The following is a 20,959-nucleotide window of genomic DNA, read 5'->3' on the forward strand; positions in this document are numbered from 1 at the left end:
ACACAAGTTATATGTCAAAGGTGGTGTATTCCATGATTATAAATGTATATTTTTTGTATAAGCCAGCAGTTGTGCCAACCCTGTGCCCAGTATAGGGGTGGTGGGAACGCCCCTCTGTTTGAATGCCGCTGATTTCTGCTCTCGTGTGCAGAACTGATCCAGACGGAGATCCACCACGTGCGCACTCTGAAGATCATGCTGCGGGTGTACTTGAGGGAGATGCGTGAGACCCTGCAGATAGATGAGCCCAAGCTGGAGCGGATTTTCCCCAGCGTGGAGAACCTCTTGGAAATCCACCAGCAGTTCCTGGCCCGGCTGAAAGAGAGACGGAGAGAATCCCTGCAGCCTGGCAGCGACCACAACTACTGCATCCAGAGGATCGCCGACGTCCTGAGCACAGAGGTAGCTTTAAAAGATTGACGGTGTGAAGTAGTTTGTTGACTTGCCGTTCTGAGTGAAGCTATTAAGAAACTAAATATATTAACAAAGCTGGAAAGGTCAAAACCTGTTGGTTAAGTCTTGCATTTGCAATTGCATTTCAATTATCCTGGTCTCCCCTGTGGCATTTAAAAATATACTGTAGTGCCATCTGGTGCTTATTATGTGTTTTTCTTTGTTGCGTCCTCAAATCATATGGGGAACAAACAAATTGAAGTGTTCCCGTGTAAGATGTGCCTAGTAGTGCTGAGTGCCATAGAGGTTTTTTTGGAATAAGTTTGGAAGGATGATGTTGCTTTTCTCCGCAGTTTTCCGGAGACTTGGGCGAGCGGATGAAGGACAGCTACGGGGAATTCTGCAGTCATCACAGTGAAGCGGTCAGCTATTACAAAGAGCTGCTGCAGAACAATAAGAAGTTCCAGAACCTGATTCGGGTAAGTTTTATTCATCAGTATTCGCTATCTACAACAAATATGCCACTTTGCTTGGGTTTGCATGTGTAAGGCATTACAACCAACTAATATTTCAAAACATCATACTTAATGTTGTTTATTTTTCTTCCATAATGTCACACAATTGGACATTTACTTCCAATTGTGTCTTGTTATTGACGAAAAATCTATGAAATACATTTTTCGATTGCCATAGCCAATGTAATAGCAGGAGGGTCTTATGTAACATTTTTTCCTTGTTTTTATAATTTTTTTCTCCCAGAAAATCAGTAACCTCTCTATCGTACGAAGACTAGGCATCCCAGAATGCATCTTGTTGGTAACTCAGCGCATCACAAAGTATCCTGTCCTGGTGGAACGGATTCTGCACAATACAGAAGGTAACGAGAGAGTCGAGCGCAGGTCATCTAAAGCCCCTAAAGAAGTAGTAACTATTCTGTAGTGATTTTGTTTCTTCAGCGTCATTCCTGAATGAGCTTCCCAGGCTGCTTAATAAGGCAAAATTGAAAAATGCTTTAAGACACTCTTAACGGTTGCTTCCGGTTTAATGAAACTGCAATTCCCGGCACTGGAAATCTTACCTTACTTTGAGCATCTTAGTACAAAAGCAAAAATATAAAATTTTACTTTTCTGCTTCGTCAGCAGCAATCGTTTCTATAAAGGCCTACTGCCAGTGAAGCCTGCTTTTGCAGTAGTAGTCTGATTGGTTTCAGAAGGCCTAGCACTGCCTCTGCGTACTATCTCATATATTTGGACTGGCTTGTGGAAAACGGCATGCATTTCTTCTCCGCAGCCGGCACGGAAGAGCACGAGGAACTGACCCGGGCGCTCGGCCTCATCAAAGACACCATCACACAAGTGGACGCGCAGGTGAACGAGTACGAGAAGATGATGAGGCTGAAGGATGTGGCCAGCAAGATGGAGCCTAAGTCCTGTGGGAAGTTCAAGGACAACCGCGTGTTCCGCAGGGAGGACATCGTGCAGGGCCGGCGGAGACTCCTTCACGAGGGGGTCGTGAATTGGAGGGCGGCTTCCGGGCGGCTGAAAGGTAACTCATAATCTCTGGGTCTCGTGACAGGTTCAGAGAGTTCTAGAACAGGGTGTGGTCAGAAGGAATGCAAATCTTAGAAGAGGGTCAGCTCTATATGATTTTCAGTGTCTTTCATTTTTTTCTTCTTCAGATATTTTTGCCCTGCTCCTGACAGATGTGCTTTTGTTATTTCAAGAAAAGGACCACAAATATGTCTTTGCATCTGTGGTGAGTTCTAGGATTGTGATTTTATTTTTTTGAACTTCAGGGGAGTGGGGAGACGGTTACCACTGTGTGTCTGTACGTGGTTCTGCATGTTTCTGTAAGTCATCTCCTCAACCTTGGGCCCTGTCACTGATCAAAGACGCTGTTTGATCGACAGGACAACAAGCCGCCGGTCATTTCCTTGCAAAAGCTAATCGTGCGAGAAGTGGCCCATGAGGATAAAGGCATGTTCCTCATCTGCGCGTCGTCCAAGGAGCCTGAGATGTACGAGATCCACACCTCCTCCAAGGAAGAACGCAACACCTGGATGACCGTCATACGTCAGGCTGTGGAGAAGTGAGAACCCCCTTTCAATATTCTTAGACTGTACACCTTACTCTTCTTACAGCAACTCCTGCTATCAGAGACGTGTAGTTAAAAATATACTGAATTAACTGTGTGCTGAGAGACGGTTAAGTGGTCTGCCCAGTAGGGCCGCGAACTTCACATCAGCTGGAAAGTTAATTCCACCATAACAAGAGATTGGTTGTGCTTTCAGCTGCCCAGATGTGCAGGAAGGGCTTTTCAGTGACCAGGAAGAAGCCCGAATTCAGAAACTGAGAGAGCTTCAAGGTAATCCTCCTGAAAATCGCCGGATTTAAAAATAAATGAAAACCATGTCTTTATTTCGGTAGATATTTGATAGCACTATTTAGGTTTATAAAATAATGCAATAATATTTTGTCTTAAGATATATTTTACTATGATGGAAGATCTACTGTAGCTGATCTTGAGTCCAGTCTACCAGGTAGCTAGCAAACAAAAAAAAGATAGTTGCAGTGCTTGACCTCCAGGTGGCAGGCATGCAAAATCCTTCATGAATATAACAAATAAATGTGCACTAGAGACACTAGAGGGCAGAAGAAGCCATGTTCTTCACCTTTCAACAATATGCGCTTAAGTGGCAAATACATACTATGAATGTATTGCTTGATTGAAACCTGACTCCGATATTGATCTTGTATTCTGTGCTCCCCAATCCACCAGAGCGCCTCAGTCAGAAGGACAGCCAGATCGTGAACAGCCTGACGGAGAAGCTGCAGATCTTTGGGGAGATCACCGAAATGATGACGGGGTTCGAGGAGACCAGTCAGGGGTCGTGCTCCCGCCTCCTGCTGAGAGGGGACGGCTCGGACCTACAGCAGGGGGAGCAGCTTCTCAAGGGGGCCATCACTGACGGTGAGGGGGCAGCTCTGGGGGGAGACCAGTGGCGGGGGGCTCTGTTGTTGTTTTGTCTCTCAGTCTAACAGAGCCACACTTGTCTTTTTTTAATAATAACTGGGTTCTCCGTTACCTAGCCAGACCCTCAAACAAACGAGTATCTCACTTAATTAGAAACTGCGTATGGATCCCCTCAAACGGCACTGCAGCTGCACGGTTCAGTGTGCTCCATTTACCACGCCATAATTAAAAAACAATTATAGATTAACATCAGCCGAGAGAGATGGGCGTCCCGGCGTGGCGAGGGGCTAGCTGTTTTATATTTTGCTTCTTGCCTTGCAGTGGAGAATCTGCAGAACCTCTTGCTCTCGGGAGTCAAGGAGCCTTCCCAGCCCCCAGAGGACAACCAGGGCTCCACCGTGCTGCCGCGGCGTGCGGACACCTTCGGAGGATATGACAGCAGTCCCACCATCCTCAATAAGAGTAAGGGTCTCGCATTTGCCAGAGCTGCAGGATCCATTAATTGCTTAGACGGAGTTCCGGAATAACAGCTTCTAGAGTTTCTGCTTGTAGAAAAACCAGTCGGAGAAACCTATTCATAAAAATAAAACCTAGCTGGAGTCTGTCCAGTGCAAAGGAAATTTTGATCCTGCAACTTAATCTCTGCAGCTTGAATTTGGCTGCAGGCTGCTCACCTGTTCAGATAAATACCCATGCAAGGGCACACGCCCAGCTCAGAATTGTCCACAATGGCTGCTGCTCTCCCGGGTGCAGCCTGGGGACACGCCACGGACCCGAACCATGAGTGCAGTGTGTTAGGGGAAGTGCTACGGCCATTGTGTGTGCAGCGGGGTGGGGGGGGTTGAATTACAGTGCAGGCTTCAAGTTTAGGGACAGACTTTGTGATCAGGCTGTAGCACTTATGAAAACGTCTTTTCTCACGTGTCTGCCTTGAAGCGAAGGCTGAGCTATCACGAGAACCTCCCCCTCCTCTCACCCTCATAGACGGCAGCATCAAGAAGAAGACCTACAGTGGCAGCGAGAGGCCCCGGGAGAGGAGCCAGAGGGCCAGCTCGGACCCCCAGCTGAAGGAGATCAGCAGCAGAGAGAGCCTGGAGCAGCCGGTAAGGAGTAGCGGCCTGGTCACATCTGAGCCACAGGGTTCATCACGCAGCGACAGGCTTTGCCACCAGTCCCGCCACCAGTCCCTCCCCCAGTTGTGCCGCCACTTGCAGAGTTACTGTGATGGAGCAGTGCCATTCACAGATGTAATTTTACTGGAATGAAAAGCTGGCTAGCGACGTACCGTGTCCTTAGATGTTTACCTTTCCAACAGCAACATCTAATACTAAATAAAATGTGCAGATCCCAAAACTGCAGTGATATCAGTTCCAATGTATTTTCTTACCGGAAAAGAGATTTGTGGATAGATGGCAAAGCTTTTCTTCCTCATGCTTTCTGTGCTTCCCCATGTGGGTTGCTATCCTCGCCGCTGTACTGGTTTGCTTGATGTCTGTGCCCAGTTTAATGTAGGGTTTGCCAGGATTTTCAGTTTCTGCATTTTATTTCCAGGTGGACGAAACTCCGGCAACTAGCTGGAACACCATCTGGGGCACAGCCTTCCCCGAAGCAGAGGTGAGCTGATTTTTGCTAGAACTTTTTGAGAATGACAAGAATGCCATTAATGGAATGTGTGAAATTTTCTCATTCTTTCTCTGTTGTTTTCCTTCTCATGGGGACATTAATTAAGGTGTGTTTAGGCACTGCAGCTCATTCTTGATCTAATTCTAGTCTATTTAATGACAATGAACCCAGCAGTGAAAGCTAAAATAAGGTCATTGCCGTGTTACTCATTTTCGTTATTGACTCATGAATCCAATTAGTGCTCTTGCTTTGTGAATTCCCCTGACTGAAAAAAAAAAAAACTGATTTCCTTTTTATATTGTGTTTTCTTCCTCATAGTTCTTTGATCGAGTCCTGATGCTTTCACAGCGACTTTACAGTCTCCAGGTAACACATTGTTGTTGATAGAAAAGCACATTGGAAAATAGAGGTTGTTAGTTCTTTACTTGGGAAAAATAAACCATGTTGGGTAATTATATTTGGATACACTTTTACTGATCTTTTGTCTTGTACCCTGTCCCTCTGTGTATACATGTATATTAAATTCTGCTTCAGGTAATGAAAATCCCATGTGGAAAACAGGTCACTTAGAAGTAAGTTCAGTATTCAGGCAAGCCTCATGTCTAGCAAGGCTAGTCAGAGAGCTCGATTACCCCAGCTCATGTAGTCCTGGTGTCTTCAGGTTTTAATTCCACCTGTTCACTTCATTACCTCATGCAACAAAGTGCTAAAGATTCAGTTAGACCTATAAATCCACCTGAATTTAGAGAGAGTCGGCCACCATCCTAGTCTGACGTGTCTGCTCCTTGCCTCTCCCCTCCCGTGCTCCGTGTGCTCCCAGGCCGTCATCTGCCACCAGGACAGCTACATCGAGCTGATGCGGGCCAACGTACCGGACCGGGACAAGCTGGGCCGTTTCCGGGGCAACGTGCTACTGGAGCAGGAGAAGCAGCGCAACTTCGAGAAGCAGCGCGAGGAGATGGCCAACTTCCACAAGCTGCAGAGCCAGCTGCGGCAGGAGCAGCAGCGGCTCGAGCGTGAACGCGAGCGCCACCGGCAGCAGGTGGAGGTGGAGGAGGACCGGCTGCGCGAGCGCGAGGAGGAGTGCCAGCGCCTGCGGGCCCGGCTGGACCAGGAGCACGAGGAGCTGGAGAACCAGCGTGAGAAGTACCAGCAGGACCTGGAGAGGCTGCGCGAGTCCACGCGGGCCGTGGAGAAGGAGCGCGAGCGCCTGGAGCAGCAGAAGCGCTTCAAGAGGCACAAGCCGGGCGCGGTCAAAGCGGACGCCCCGCAGGTGAGAGCACAGTGTGGCCCCTTCCTCCCCAGTCCCCTGCCCCAGCTGCCCTGCCCTTCCTCCCAGCCCTGCTTGGGCCAGAGTCCCCCTCTTGGATGTGTTTTCAAATGTTTTTCTGCGTACGAAACCCCTGTAAATTGATTACCAGGACTTATCTAGTGGCACTCCCTGAGCTGTTCTGAGCGAGGGCCAGTAAATATGTTTTGTAGTTATGAATGCACATTAATTTTCTTCATAACAAACTGTCCTGGTTTAAACTACAGGTGTTTCAAGCTGTTTTTTCCCAGCTTACCTATCTGTGCTCTTAAAACATGAGCAACAGGCAGAATGCTCTTTTGTTGCTCTTAAGATCTAATTTTGTGGGGGGTTTTGCAATCACCTTTCTCTGTCTCTGTGACCATTAAAATAGGTCAAAGGAGCACTGCGGTGAAGGTGACTGGTTCCCACGCTTCCAGCTGCCTGTGATCGTTTATATAAAAATATTAGGAGCCCTGAGCTATGTGCTGCTAAACAATGTGTCACTGTGTGGTTAAAATAGGGGTGTACTGGATGCCAGCCACAGTTTGGACTGGTTTATCTCCTTCTTGCAAGACCTGTTTACTGATGAGCTGCAGGATAACAAAAGGAGTACCATGGGAAAATGACACCAATACTTGGTTATGTGAATATAGTTTCGACAGGCCAACCAGAGAGCAGCTATGTGGGGAAATCAACTTCCTCTTTCTGCAGAGCTATTGCTTTTGTTTGGTTTCTTTAACCAAAGCCGAGACGACTCCTGAAGGGAGTGTTTCAGTTCCAGGAACGATTCTTTGTGTGACAACTTCTACAACTATTAGATTTACGAGTATGTGATGCAGCCGTCTATAGGGATTTGCCAAAAAACCTGTTCTAATATCCCCCTAAAGCACAAGTGGAGATGTATATACTTATATATTTAAATTTTCTTTTTATTATTTATTTATTTATTTATTTATCACTGTCTGTTTTTGTTTTTATTCGACACCTAAAACAGGCTTTCTTGTATCAGGTCCGGTGCATGAACACCACCATTTTAAAGAAGCATTTTAGTGGCTTGCTTGAATTCATGTATTCAGAAATACTGAAATAATCAGATTGTAATTGTAACATATTGCTCATTTTCAATATGCTGGCTTTTTGAGGAGATTTCTTAAAAGCATGGTGTCGAGCCAAGCAGCTCAGCTCATGCCAAATGACTAATAAGTGTCCTATTAATCATGTCACTTAATACGGTGACACCATGGAGAAAACGGGCAAATTTCCCCTGTGCTAGCTGGTCAGAGGTGCTTATGATCTCTTGGGAGGGAGTGATGAAATTATGCAATTTCTTGATAAGTTGTGCTCTCTTTTGAAGTCTGATTTAGTCTTTTGATGTCTCCGAGGGCACGGTGGGCCCTGCCAAAAACAAAAGTACCATGTTGATTCTCCCAGTTGGGTACGCCGTCATGTGTTGAAACGCCTTTTTCCAGAATAATGGCTTTTAACAAAACATAAGAGGAAGAAATATGTGCAAACACATATCAAAGCACGGTTCTTCTGTGAAAAGGCTTGCTGTCGATATCTCATGGTGTTTCGGCTTTCTGCAGCAAATTGAAGGTATTTCCTGAAATCCTGTGTTATCTCTTTATAGAATCACATCCTTTTAACACCCCCCCCTGTAATTTAACCTGGAAAATGTTGCTACCCAGGTTATGGTGGTCACCTGTACATGCCACAGCATCTCGGCTTGAACGACAGATTCGGATCGGGCAACCTGGGTGCATGAAAAAAAAACTCAATGGCTCACTCACGACAACATCTTTTCTAGTCCGTTCTAGTTTGTTCAGGCCTTATCACACCCTGAGAATCTTTGAAATATGTTTCTGCTTTTGTTTGGTTTGGATTTGCTTTTGTTGACATTACACAATAAAATAGTTTATTCTTCACACAGAGGCTTTAAACATGTTACCTCTGTTTTCGAGAGAGAGACAAACGGAAAGAAAGAGAGAGACAGAAGCTGCCAGTGGAAATAGTTTGTCTAAATCCCCCTTCTCCAAAGTGCAGGGTTGCTGTCCTTTTATGACGAAGTGTAGAAATCTAGTTGTAGAATATCTTTTTAGGCAAATTTCACCCCTGTTTCTGATCCCGGTTCAATTAGTCATCACTTGACACATGTTTTCACAGTCTTGAATCATCCTTTGGAAGTCCCACTATGATCAGGGTATATTGTTTAGGTGATTTTGTTGCAATGGTGTAATCAGGGTCTCAATATTGAAGTTATGAAGTCCTTGAGCATGACTCAACAATTTCCACCAAAAGTGTGCATTACATCTGCGTGGAACAATCCCTTAACTTATCTTTCATTAATTTTTGAAAGCAAACAATACAAGAGGAAATATTCCCACCTTCACATTCCCATTTCCATTGATTATGGTTTGATTATTTGTTTTGTAAGCAGCCTTCACTTCTTGCTGTGGACATTGATTATCCTGTGAAAAAGTCCAGTTCAAAGGCGTCCTGGCTTTTATATTTAGAACCAGATTATCGGAGTGAAATACAGACTCAGCGTTTTAACTGCCTTATCTCGGAAGTTAATTGCAATCCCGTGTGCTTATGAAGTATAATTTATTACCAATGGCTCTGGTCCAAAACTTACATTGGTGTGTACTGTAAGATAAGCACCTGACTTCAAAACCATTAGATCTACAGGTCACTTGTGTAGTTGCATTTTGGATTAAGTGTTTCCCCGGTTCCCATACTCATGACACAGTTTGGTCAAATAGGCAGAATGTTTGTTTCTCTGGCATTTTAAAATATAAACTCTTGCACAATCCTGCAAATAAATGCATCAATAAACAGTTATACTCTATATCATTCAAAATCTGGATATTGTCATTAAATTGGGGATGTTCACTTTTTTTTTTTCCTTGTCTTAATCACCAGGATGTTTCCTTATCTTGTTGGTATCGACAGGTTTTGAGTTATGTAGCTGTGCCCGGGCATGTACTTTCACACTGCACTCTGCCACTTCCCGTCTGCTTTAACAAAAGGGCTACTGTTCTTGTGTGTGTGTGTAGTTATTTATTTATTTGTGTTGTTCCCCCACCTTGGGCATAGACACAGCTGCTCTGTCTGGGGCTTATCTTCTTACTGGGATTTCAACAGGCAGCCCATAAATACCCCTTCTGTGAAAGCAGCAAAGGGCTGGTTCCTCTGCAGCCGAGTTCAGCAGATTTTAAAGTTGTCTAACCCCTGAGCTGCAATGGTTTAAGGGGATCCTGACGCCATGGAGACTTCTCTGCCTGATTTATCTCGCTGAGCTTTTGGATTTAGCTTGTTTTCCATGAGCGTAGTTTATTTTTCCCCTCTATACTATTTCAGTTTGATCAGCTCCTTTGATCTTGATTCAAAATGCATTCCTGCTCAACTGGAGTTTAGTAAGAACATTACAAGACAGCCCTGAATTAATGCCTGTTAATTGACTTAACACAGTGTAGTTATTCCAATTTGTCAGCCTCACACTCCGGAGCTTTCCCTTCTGAATACTTTGAGCTAATAATACTTAAGACAGAAGCCTTGGGAATCCATTCCACTGTTGGTAATGATAGTTTGCACATCAGTTTTGTTATTCTTATGCACAGTGTGTTTAATTATTTGAGGAAGGATGAACTGAGAACTGGCAATGCATTTCAATAAATAAATGCCTCCCCTTTTTCATAACACCTGTCTATGAAGCACTATAGCACGTATTGGCTAAGATGCCGTTTTCCTTTGAATGCAGAGGTTGCAGCTCTTCAATTGCCCAGTCATGAGTAACAAGTTGGGTGTTGGTTCCTACACGATCGGGGCTCTTGACACTGCTTTAGGCTCTGTATACAGTATATCTGCAAATGTGAAGCTGATTGCCGATAAACGTCAAAGGAGTTGCAGTACCAGAAACCACAACATATTATTATGCACAAGAACTCTCTCATTATCTCGGGGGGTTGGAACGCCACCAGCACTAATTGTTTACGTGATGTCAGTCAAGTCTTCATACTCCTTGCTTAAAACAAAACCAAAAAAAGTTCACATCAAAGAAGCCCTATACTTATGGAAGGCACCTGATAAAGGAAATAATGCAAATCATGCCGCCCTGTGCACAGTTGAGCTGTGCTGCACATCGTACTCCCAGAACGGGGACACCGAATCCGTTTCTGCACGGGATCTGTAAACACCATATAGCTATTGGAGTCAGGCAGTCGGGTCATAACTTCAACCCCAACGCAGCCCCATTGTAACAGCTGTTAATAGTTAGAAACATCTGCAATTTGGACCTTCTATGGAAGGAAATAGGTGTACATAAATCAAACCTTAATGGTCAGGACTAAGCAATAAATAAATAAATAAATAATGCATTGTAACTTTGCATCAAGCACTGAAAAAAGTTATTGTTTAACAAAAATACAAGAAAAAAAGATGAAAGGTTTGGTCTGGCTTAATTTACTAAGGCTGGGAGGAAGACCACCTAAGAGGTTCAGTCTTTCTTTAAAAAAAGGAACTTGTGAAAAGGTATTTATGCCCTTTACAATAGGGACAGTGTTCTCTTATATGATGTCATCCCAGTATTGAGGCGCTGCTGCTTCGGTAATATCTGATTGTTCGTGCATCTGAATGGCACCTTTCTTTGGCTGAGAATGTATGGGACATGTGTTTCTCATGCACTCCTTTTTCTTGTATTGTCACAAAGCTTCCTGAAAAGATTAGAGGGAAAAGTGCCCCCAGAAACACAAGACCTGTGTTCTTCTGCAAGGAAAGCCCTGATGTGAAATATTTGTTATTAATGCAAACTTCCAGTGTGTCATTATGTGGGTTTTACATTGTTTTGACTGCAAGGTTAGTTAGTTTTTGTTTTCTTAATCTTATCTTATTGGTTTCAGGTTATAGTAAAAATAATTACTGTTGTGGATTTTCAGTTTTTCTTTTTAATGCATATGTATGTTTTTTGTATGTATATGATGTTAACACAGCATAAAGGACTGAAAGCAGGTGTAACAGAAATCATTTCCTTAAAATAACATACAAATGTGAAAACGCCAAGTGTGAATGAATGCTTTTCAGTGCAGAAACATGTATAAAGTTTGATTTTTGCCTGTGATTAAGATAAATGAGTACATTTATATTTGTATTGATGTTGTGTTTGTTTGTTTCCTACCCCAGGGTCTCACCCACTCCACCAGCTTCAATGGGGAGGGCCTGCTGGCCGGTGGGGCGGAGCTGTCCCTGCCCACCAAGCACCGCTCCAGCCTGACCATGGCCGGCCCCGACTACCCGGAGCGGGCTGAGACACTGCTGCGGCGAGAGAGCACCTCGCTGCCCGTCAAGATCGAGGTGCCCATCCACCTGATCAGCACCACCAACCAGCTGCACAAACAGACGGGTGTCCAGCAGCAGATCCCCACCAAGCTGGCCGCCCTGAGCAGGAAGGAGAAGGGCAGCAAGGGCAAGGCATCGCACCGGACCGAGAGTTCGGGTAAGAGCAGTGTGTGTGTCACTGTGTGTGTGTCACTGTGTGTGTGTCACTGTGTGTGTGAGTGTGACTGTGACTGAAAAAGTGCTGATTGGCTACATTTTGGTTTCTATTGTAACAGCATCGATAGACCTGAAACAGATGCTGCCCCTAAAACTGTCAGGTAAAGAAGATGGGACTTCGAAAGGAAAGTGGTCCCTCAGCCCCACCCAAAACTACCAACAAGGTAATATCACTGTTATTATTGTTAATATCACATGTTCAAAACGTCGTCTGAGGGAGGAAAAGAGAGAACCGGAATTGACCATTTTCTTCTTCAATCCCTCTCCAGAATCGACAAGTCCTCCGGACTCTTCCTCCGACACCCTGACTGTCTACCCGGCCAGCATCCCCAAACGCAACAGCCAGAGCTCTCTTCAAACGCAGGCCCCACCCCCCTACACCATCACAGAGGAGGTCAGCAAGGAGGACGTCATCTTCTTCTGAACGCACCCAGGAGACGTGGGCGGCCCAGGTCTTGTACTGCACAGCATCATGGGAGATATTGCGGGGGACAGGGACTCGCTGGGTGCCCCGGAGGAGGAGGAGGTCTGCGGATCATACACTAGAGACCGGCGGACGCGGGCTGCGGTCCGGTGCACTGGGAGTCCAGCACGTTCGCGTGGTTGCGTGCTGAAACTCAACATTATTTTGGTTTTTAATTGTTTTTACTCTGATTTATGAAGCTGCAAAGAATGTATTTTATTTTATTTTAAATGTTTTACGGACCCCAGAGACATTTTTAATAGAGACTTTAGAGACTAAAGATGGGAGGGAATGAAAGGTGTGACTGGGCTGTAGGGTGATGTCTGTTCAGCAGTTTCCCCTTTTTTGACTCCCTGATCGTTTGCATGAAGAGATTATTAGCGTTTTAATTTTTTTTCGAAGGGCTGATTCACTGTAACCAGTATCCAAAGAAGAAATCATCCAGCTGAGTATATTGCTGGCAGTAGTTGATGGAAAAAGCATGCCAGATTCCTCTGAAACTGGACTGCATGCCTGTACTCAACCACTGTGAACAGGAACGTTTGGCACTGCGTTGACAGACGCCTTTTTAGGAGTTTGGTTTGAAAAACGAAGTTGGGTTGATTCCTGTGCTCCCCGTACAGGTGTCCATTTCCTCCCAGTGGCAATCTGAAGTCTTCAGAACAGAATGAGTTCAGTCAGGCTACTTCACTTATCTGTCACTCATTAATTGAAGGGTACCATTCGGGTCCTCTGGGCTGAACAGCGCTAGGTCGATTCCCGAGCTGTTTCACCTCAAGCAGCTATGCGTCTGGTAAAAAAGTGCTGGAATATTAGCAGCTGGTGAAGAACCTGGTGCGTACGCCACTTATTTTGTAATTTTTATATTCTCTCTATGGGATAAAAAAAACAAACACGCAAAGCTGCAGCAGATCTCAGACGGATAAGCCGTTCTTAGTTTTTTTTAAATCACACCGAGCCTAATCTTTTTATTCCTTTCCCATAGGGTTTGACATTTTTAGTAAGAGTCCAGGGTTTTTGAGGCACAGAAGAAACAGTCCCCAGGTAAAACAGTGGTTTTGGTGCTGCTGTAATATTGAAAAGAAAAAGAGACGTATGGTTGAGACGTATACAAAACAAAGTGTCGGTGCACCTATAGCTTTTCCCGGGCTGAGAGGGATGCCCTGGTTGGGTCTGTGATCCACTGATTTAGTTTAGGTGTGCGTGGAGGATAAATGATCCCATACAGATGGGGAGAAAGCACAGTAATGCCTGTGAAAGTAAACTTAAATGCTAGCCAGTGTTTTTCTTTTAAGCATAAAATATGAATGTGCAACCCTACCCTGCTTTTCCCATCTGAGTGGCTGAGCCCTTCTGGTCACAGAATCACACTGGCCTTTCCCCGTTTAGATTATCATCAGGTGAAACGCTTGTTCTGGTTTCATTTCACCGTTCTTTGACATGTCACGTTTGCTAAAATGGTAAGCACAGTTACTGTCCACAACTCTGTGCAGCTTTGTAGTTTTGAATGGTGTAATCCGATTCGGATTGTTTGTATGCCAACAAAAATATGCTGTCAAAAGTTGTTAGAAAATCATTACTTTTCAAATATGATCAACTATATATATATATGTATATGTATATGTATATATGTATATGTATATATATGTATATGTATATGTATATGTGTGAGTTCAGATTACTAGAAAACCAAGTAATGATGACATTTTATCACATCTTCGTTTAAAAGTTGTTTAAATTTCTGTTTCAACACGTGCTAATCTTACTTTGAGTTCCAGTCTCTTCTCTATACATCTGTCTGGACTTAAAAACAGGTGCAGCAGGTTTATATTTGTATTCCTGAAATAGGTCTTTAATACAGACGCAGGAATACAGAGGGGGATGCCCACAGTGTGTAGGCATCTTAAACCCCCCGCTCTACAACAGAGGCCAGTGGTAACGATGGGGGAAAGGAGTTTCGAGATTCTAGCGACCATTGTTGTTCTCTCACCAGAGAGAACAATTAATCAACTATTAGCCTGTAGTTAAATGCAGAGAAATCCAAAGCATTCATATACATGTTAATAATTTATTTGTTATCCTGGTCAGGAAAATAAGAAAATATATGCTTGTGTGTATTTTATACAGCTCTGGAAAACATTGAGACCACTTAACATTTATTTCTGAACTTGGAGTGGTCTCTCAGTTTTTTCCAGAGCTGTATATACATACAATTTGTGCTTGTATAATACTGTATAGAATATATATTCACTTCAGCCTTATGGTACAAAGCTGGAGTACTTTCAGCCCCCGATGTTTAATTTCACCAGCGAAGACAACGGCAAATGTAAAATAGCAGGTTCGAGTTTGCCAAAGCTTTAATAGCCCTCTATCCAACAAAACTGTGGTGAATTATAATTGCCTCCATGTAAAAAGTAATTAATTCCAATTACAGCCCAACTGTTGTGATTGAAATGAGCTACATTTTCACTGTTGTGATTCTCGCTATAATTTGCCCACAGCTCAAACGTGTACATACTGTATATATTCTGTGTATGAAGTGCAGGACATTGTAATTATACTCCTATTTTCAGTGTGGGATAATTAAGAGACGCGCTTGCCAATAGGCATTGTAACAGCAGCTTATTATTACGAGAGGAAGGGCTGGCAACACTGTCCGTGGACATGTCAATCCTGAAACAGACGGGCCGATTGCACAGTGTACAGAGCGAAGGGAAAGGAACAATAGATGCCTTGTTGCAGAGTTGTCTTACACAAGGGGAAATGAAACCAACCAAAACAAAACACATCTACTCTGTTGGACTGCTTGGTGCCTAAAACCCTCCGGTACTTGTGTGCTCTGCAAGAAAATAATATATAAATGAAGAAAAAAAAATGTAAATACCTGTAATTCTTTCTCTCTCAAAGTCCTGTTATTTATTTTCACCAATAGTGAGTGAGTGAGTGAGTGAGTGAGTGAGTGAGTGAGTGAGTGAGTGAGTGAGTGTGTGAGTGTGTGAGTGTGTGTCTTAACTATGCTGGATGAAGTTCTGAGGTTTTGCCATGCGTCTTACAGAAACTGTTTGTCAGTGGGTGCAGCCATAGCAGTCGACCTCGCCGAGAGCTGCATCCTGATCCGGACGTGACGCAGCTTCATATCAGGTGTTTAATCAGGCCTGTCCTGGGCACATTGGACCAATAGACTGTCATGTGACCTGGTCCTCTGTGTGTTGTAAACTGTGGAGGGATCTTCTAGTGTCAACGTGTTGGCACCCTGTCGTTTGGCCCTCAGATTAAATTCGATTTTTCTTTTTCTTTAAACATCAGCTGCAAAACTAATTTACACTCGGCAGAGCAGAGTGTGAAAACCTGATAAAGAGCTGTTACCTATTCTTGTAAACCATCTGCCTTTTTACGAGACCCTCGAGTTATAATAAACAATGCGCACAGATCCAACCATTCCTTTTAAACCCTGTCTTTCATCCTTATTATCTAGTAGCAGGTTTCGGGGGAGCAGGTTGTGGTTTGTCAGATCTCTGCAAATATTCCCCACTCTCCAGCTGTTAGGCAAGGTTATTTTGATCGTCGCTCTGCTCTCGACAGCTCACCCCCATCTCCAGCCTACACTGCGCCATGTGGCGAGGTTGAGCGCAACAGGAATACACCTTTGTCTCATGCAGGCCTGCGAACATTAAATTATCCCTGGTGAACAGTGACGCTCTGAAGGTTACGAGCAGGAGAAAGGGCTGACGTTGTGAAGCTGGGGGTTTAAAAGTGTTCGTGGCTGAAGCACATGGCAAATACATTTTAAAATGCAAGCAGTAATCACAAATTAGATTGGGATTAATTGTATTTTTTTTTTTTATACAAATAAAAACCTGTCTGCATTCTCTATGGCTGCTGCAGGTGTTAAATAACAAGCCTCTTCTGTGTTTTCCCTCTTTTTTGTACATCCAGTAACCAAAGACTCTGTGTGTTTGTATAGGTGTATGTGTATATAATTGGATTTAAGAGCATATGCGTTACTTGTCACCTAACATCTCCATAGAAGATCACCTCCAAAAATGTGTAAAACAGTCCCTTGGTTTGATGTCACTGCAAACCCCATCATTCACAACATCTGCACAACGCAGCTTGTCTTGGTTGGCTGTGCTTTGGCAGGTATGCCATTGTGTCGTCAAGTACTGTTTGTTGTTCGTGATCTAAACCGTCAAGCACTTTATGACTCTCTGTATATGAAGGAAGTATGGTTCTTGGGGCACATTGGAGATGAACGACAATCTTGTTTTTATCACAAGTTGCTGCAGCAAATTCTGTGGCGGCGGCAGCATAGCTGGCGAATATGATAGTTCCTGTAACCTGACTACTGGCTTGACTCAACGCCAATGTCTTAATTAACTTCTGTAGCCACTATATATATATATATATATATATATATATATATATATATATATATATATATATATATATATATATATATATATATAAAAACATGTATATTTTAAGCATTTAGTTATGGCAAGTCACTTTTTTGTTTTGTTCCTATACAGGGTGTTTCTGAATCATACCCTCAATGTGTAAGTTGTAAATATTAATTCTCTGTACTGCCAATTACACTGTAGACACTTTTTTTTTTTTTTTAATAGTTGTAAAATTGAAGGGGAAATGAATGTTCATATTTAGTTTTTTGTGTTTTTTTTAATTGGTGCACATGACGTTTCAATCTGTAGCACACCAAACAATTATTTGTACAACAGTCATGTTTTATCCACTGCAAGATGTAGAAATATGTGAAATGAAAAATAATAATAATAATAATAAGCTGCCTTTGAAGAAAAGAAAATAACCCTGATTTTTAGCAATAAAAAAAAAAAACTTGTCTTTTTTTTGTGATGGATTTCCCTTTTTACCATCGTGGATTCAATTCCAAGCTTCTGCTTATGTGTCTGTCAAGCCCTGCATGCTAAAACAGGCCAAACCATAGAGAAAACACTTGTTTGTGCCTGCTCCGTTTTGTGCTTGGTATTGTCACCTTTTGCTCCAGCCTGCACTGTTTAAATATGCTGGCCTTCCACAATATAGTTGTCACCTCTTGGATAATAAAACCGCTGCCTTTTTCTAGCGTGTCCATTCTGAGTAACTGAAGCCATAGACCGATGGCTTGAGATTTGTTTCTTTCTCTACTGAAGCTCATGCGCTCTCTTCTACGGTTTAATTAAACTGCAGGTGTTCCATTTTAATGAAATCGTGCTGCTAAAGCAATTTCTCTGATGTGATCTGTCTTTTCTCACCACCCCCACCCCCTCCGCACGTTCAAATTGAGTAACAACCTCAATTCAGGTTACGGTGTTGAAAAAGTACAGTATATCTGCCACAACAAGAAGGCAATCATTAAAAAATCAAGAGATTGCTCTTTAGCTTGAAAGGTGTAATTATGTCTCCACACACCTTTGATCATCCTAAAGACAAATCCAGTCCAGAAATAACACATTCTGTCACCTGCCCTGCACAGTGCAGCTTTGTGTTTGCGGGAGGGGTGGGGGGGTGCCGGTTGAAGAAAAGAAAAGACAACTCCTATTTTCACATGCGTACTAAACATTCGATTTTTGCATTTTAAACACCTGCACCAGCGGGCACTCAAGGGTTTGTGTTCAAAATGATTCACGTGAATTTAAAATTGCTAAAAGCTAGTCTTTTGCACGTCTCGGATCATTCTGAAACTGTGAAGTCTGCCCTGCATTGATATTGTATGTGCTGATATTGTTGGCTGCCACTGAACTGAAGAAACTTTTCTTGTTTTTGCTTCTTCCAAGCAATCTGCTCCATTCGATCAGATCACACCATCGCCCCGTAGGACGTAAAGTACTACCTACCCCCTTTTCCCATTCACTCGCACAATGCTCCATTGTACCTCCGAACTTAATCCCACGTTATTATCCTTTACAGCCTAACAATTTGTCTTGCCGATTGCCTCAACTGTGCATATCTTCCCTTGGAATCTGTCTTAATAATGCCATCTTTGTTTGCAGAGTTGTGTGCTTGGGCGAGGCCCTCGGCTGGCAAGGAATTGACTTGCAGTTTTATCGATTTCGTATTTTTACAGTCTGCCCCATAAAGGTCTTGCTGTTGCCTAGAGTTACACAGCAAAGCCAAACAGTCATCATTGCTTCCATCTTTCTTATTCACCTCTATCGGGGAAGAAAAAAAAGAAAAGGGGATGTTATTGCACCTTTATCTGCCTTGCGAAATGGCAAGGCTGTGCGCTCATTACATCTGCATTAAGCACTAAATCAATTTCACCTTTATCCCATCCGGCCAAGGCCAGGAGTCTTTCTGTGGAAAAAACGCAACAGCCCTGTCTTTATCGGGAGAGCAATGTAAACAATAGCGGAGCACAAAGTGATTAAAATCCCAAATGCTCCAGGATGGTGTTAAACTACTAGAAACTGTCCTATCAGAGCAAAAGCAGCATTGAAATAAGGTCCCTGACATGAAATAGGTTCTGTATGTACTTGGCAAATACACCTTGCCAAGGGATAGCAGAGGAATGCAGAAATCATGAACGGTTTGGCCTTCCTGCCCAGTTTCCTGTTGGAGCGGAGTGGCTCAGATCACTGGCACCACTTTCAGACAAAGATTTCAATCCAGGGACGCCTGCCCAGTTCCTGCACAGGGCAATAAAAGCGCTTGCATGTCATCCAGCCTATTGGCATTCAATCTGCTGCATTGTTAAGCAAGGGTCCTGGAAAGCCAACGCCAATACATTCAGAGTTGTCTGACGATACACAGGAATACAGGCACCTGTCTGTCTGTCAGCCTGTTTGATGGTGGGGTTAACATCACTGCTATCTTGTTTAAGATCTTCTCCTGTCCAGCTCAGACTGCTTTGTGTCCACCGTGAGCTGTTTAAACCAACACATTAATAAGATGTAGCTTTTAGTTCGGGTGTGACAGAATTATTGTAAGCACTGCTAGTGTGTGCACAAAATGACCTCAAGCACAGTTGCATAAGTTATTTTTGTCATGGACAAAAGCAGCCCCAAGTTCTTTTCTGGGTAATCTACCCAAAATCGTGATCGTCCAAATCAGAAATTGTCTCCTTGAAGTAACTATCTGCTGTTTTACTTTTGTGCCAGCCAGTGTCTCTCCCATTGGCTTTTTCATTGTACTTTTCTCCCGGATATTTGCCATTTCTTTTTTTCTTTTTTTCTTCTGTACCGTATCTCTACCATAAAATTCCATAGTGTTTTCATTTTCGCCTTTCAATATTTACATTCTTGCAAAGCTATTTTTAGTTGGCAGTGATTGACAGGGTTTCCAGGTGAGTTAAATGTCAGTAATTTGGAAATTCAAAGCAAACAAACGAAGTTTTAAAGAACACAACCTTTCAAATATATCTTGCAGTGGAAATTCACCACAATCAACAGATAACATTCCCTGCTGTGTTTGTGCTATTCCAGCATGTTGGCAGAACCAGCCAGTCATTCGCCGAGTAACCTGCTGATCGCTTCATGTAGACCTAATCTTATCTTTGACACTGTCGCAGGGCATGAGAAATGCAAATTATACAGCTATGAGAGGTTTAAAATATCTCTCCTGCAAACCCATTGTTGTTCAGCCTTTCTGTTCGTCATCCTAAGCATCTCGGCACCCACCCTCAACAGCTAAACAGGGGGGCCAGGTCAATAACCGTGAAATGTATTGCCGAACAGTGGTGGTCCATGCATGCCCAACACAAGTCTAAATGCTCATTATTTGTCATGCTCGTTTCTTTTGTCCTATGAAGGCTGCTGTCCGTGGAGCCTGCGGTGTCGCACACTCGCCACTCGGCCGGCCGTCCTGCTCCGGAGGAACGAGACAGGAACCCGGCTGCATTCTCCCGGAGCCACTAATTGAACCCTTGTGGGCCGCAGCGCTATTTTCAGGTATCGCCTTTCAGATCTGGACAGCGCTTGGTGCCCAGTGCTGGTTTTGAGATGCCACCGTAGGTTCTGTCTGGAGTGATCACAGGGCTGTTTTTTTTTTCTTTGGTAACCCCTATGGTTATTTATTGGTTTGTCTTTCCTGGAAAATGTCTAAATGTAGCCTGCGCTGCTGTAGTTTTAGGATTGCATTGTGCCGAAAAGGTCTCGTTCAGAGCCAACATGTTGGGATGCAGTCATTTTCTGAGGGGACCACAAAAAAAACTTGAGCTCCAAAACTCTGAGGAATCGCTGTGGTGGGGAAACTCATATACATATAAAGCTGGGCTTATTCGATTAAACATTGCCTTTTAGTGTCTGGTAGAGGAGGACACATTTATGTTTAATTATCTGTTTAAAGTGTAGGAACAGCCCTGGCTTTTTTTTTTTTCCTCTTTGAATGCAAGGATGAACGGATCTGGGATCATGTTCCTTTACAGCTGGGAATATCAAAGCCACGCCGTCGCATGGAAACAATTAAGACGGAGGAGGGGGAGCGAGGGGGAGGGCGCTTGGCGTTTACAAAGAGGTATGCAGGACCGTTGAACCACATCTTCCAAACTGGCTTCTCTAGGACGCGTCTGCTTACGCGGCGTGGATTTGCATGGTTGATAATTACTACAGGATGGGCTGGAAGAGGCTGTCGGCAACCCCTTTGTTAGCAGCCCCTCAGACAGTAGGCAGTGGGTATTAATCTCTGTGGGTGAGGTGGTTGTTTTTCTTGG

The 20,959-nt window shown here is 43.7% G+C and overlaps 1 protein-coding gene across 4 annotated transcripts in view; it reads left to right on the top strand.

Moving 5' to 3' along the window:
- The window catches only part of arhgef18b (rho/rac guanine nucleotide exchange factor (GEF) 18b), a 51,101-nt gene extending 33,709 nt beyond the window's left edge, over nt 1–17,392 (top strand). For all 4 annotated transcript variants that reach the window (XM_066696149.1, XM_066696147.1, XM_066696146.1 and 1 more), the window contains 16 exons: nt 152–402; nt 747–872; nt 1,153–1,270; nt 1,685–1,939; nt 2,073–2,149; nt 2,304–2,482; nt 2,685–2,758; nt 3,173–3,364; nt 3,689–3,829; nt 4,352–4,470; nt 4,919–4,981; nt 5,309–5,356; nt 5,811–6,263; nt 11,460–11,772; nt 11,891–11,995; nt 12,101–17,392. In XM_066696149.1, the coding sequence (XP_066552246.1) occupies nt 152–402; nt 747–872; nt 1,153–1,270; nt 1,685–1,939; nt 2,073–2,149; nt 2,304–2,482; nt 2,685–2,758; nt 3,173–3,364; nt 3,689–3,829; nt 4,352–4,470; nt 4,919–4,981; nt 5,309–5,356; nt 5,811–6,263; nt 11,460–11,772; nt 11,891–11,995; nt 12,101–12,255 (2,669 nt within the window). In that variant the 3' untranslated portion in view covers nt 12,256–17,392. The remainder of the gene's footprint in view (nt 1–151; nt 403–746; nt 873–1,152; nt 1,271–1,684; nt 1,940–2,072; nt 2,150–2,303; nt 2,483–2,684; nt 2,759–3,172; nt 3,365–3,688; nt 3,830–4,351; nt 4,471–4,918; nt 4,982–5,308; nt 5,357–5,810; nt 6,264–11,459; nt 11,773–11,890; nt 11,996–12,100) is intronic.
- Nucleotides 17,393–20,959: the final 3,567 nt, after the last annotated feature.

Source organism: Amia ocellicauda, chromosome 22 (genome assembly GCF_036373705.1).
Source record: "Amia ocellicauda isolate fAmiCal2 chromosome 22, fAmiCal2.hap1, whole genome shotgun sequence".
Taxonomy (NCBI): Eukaryota; Metazoa; Chordata; class Actinopteri; order Amiiformes; family Amiidae; genus Amia; species Amia ocellicauda.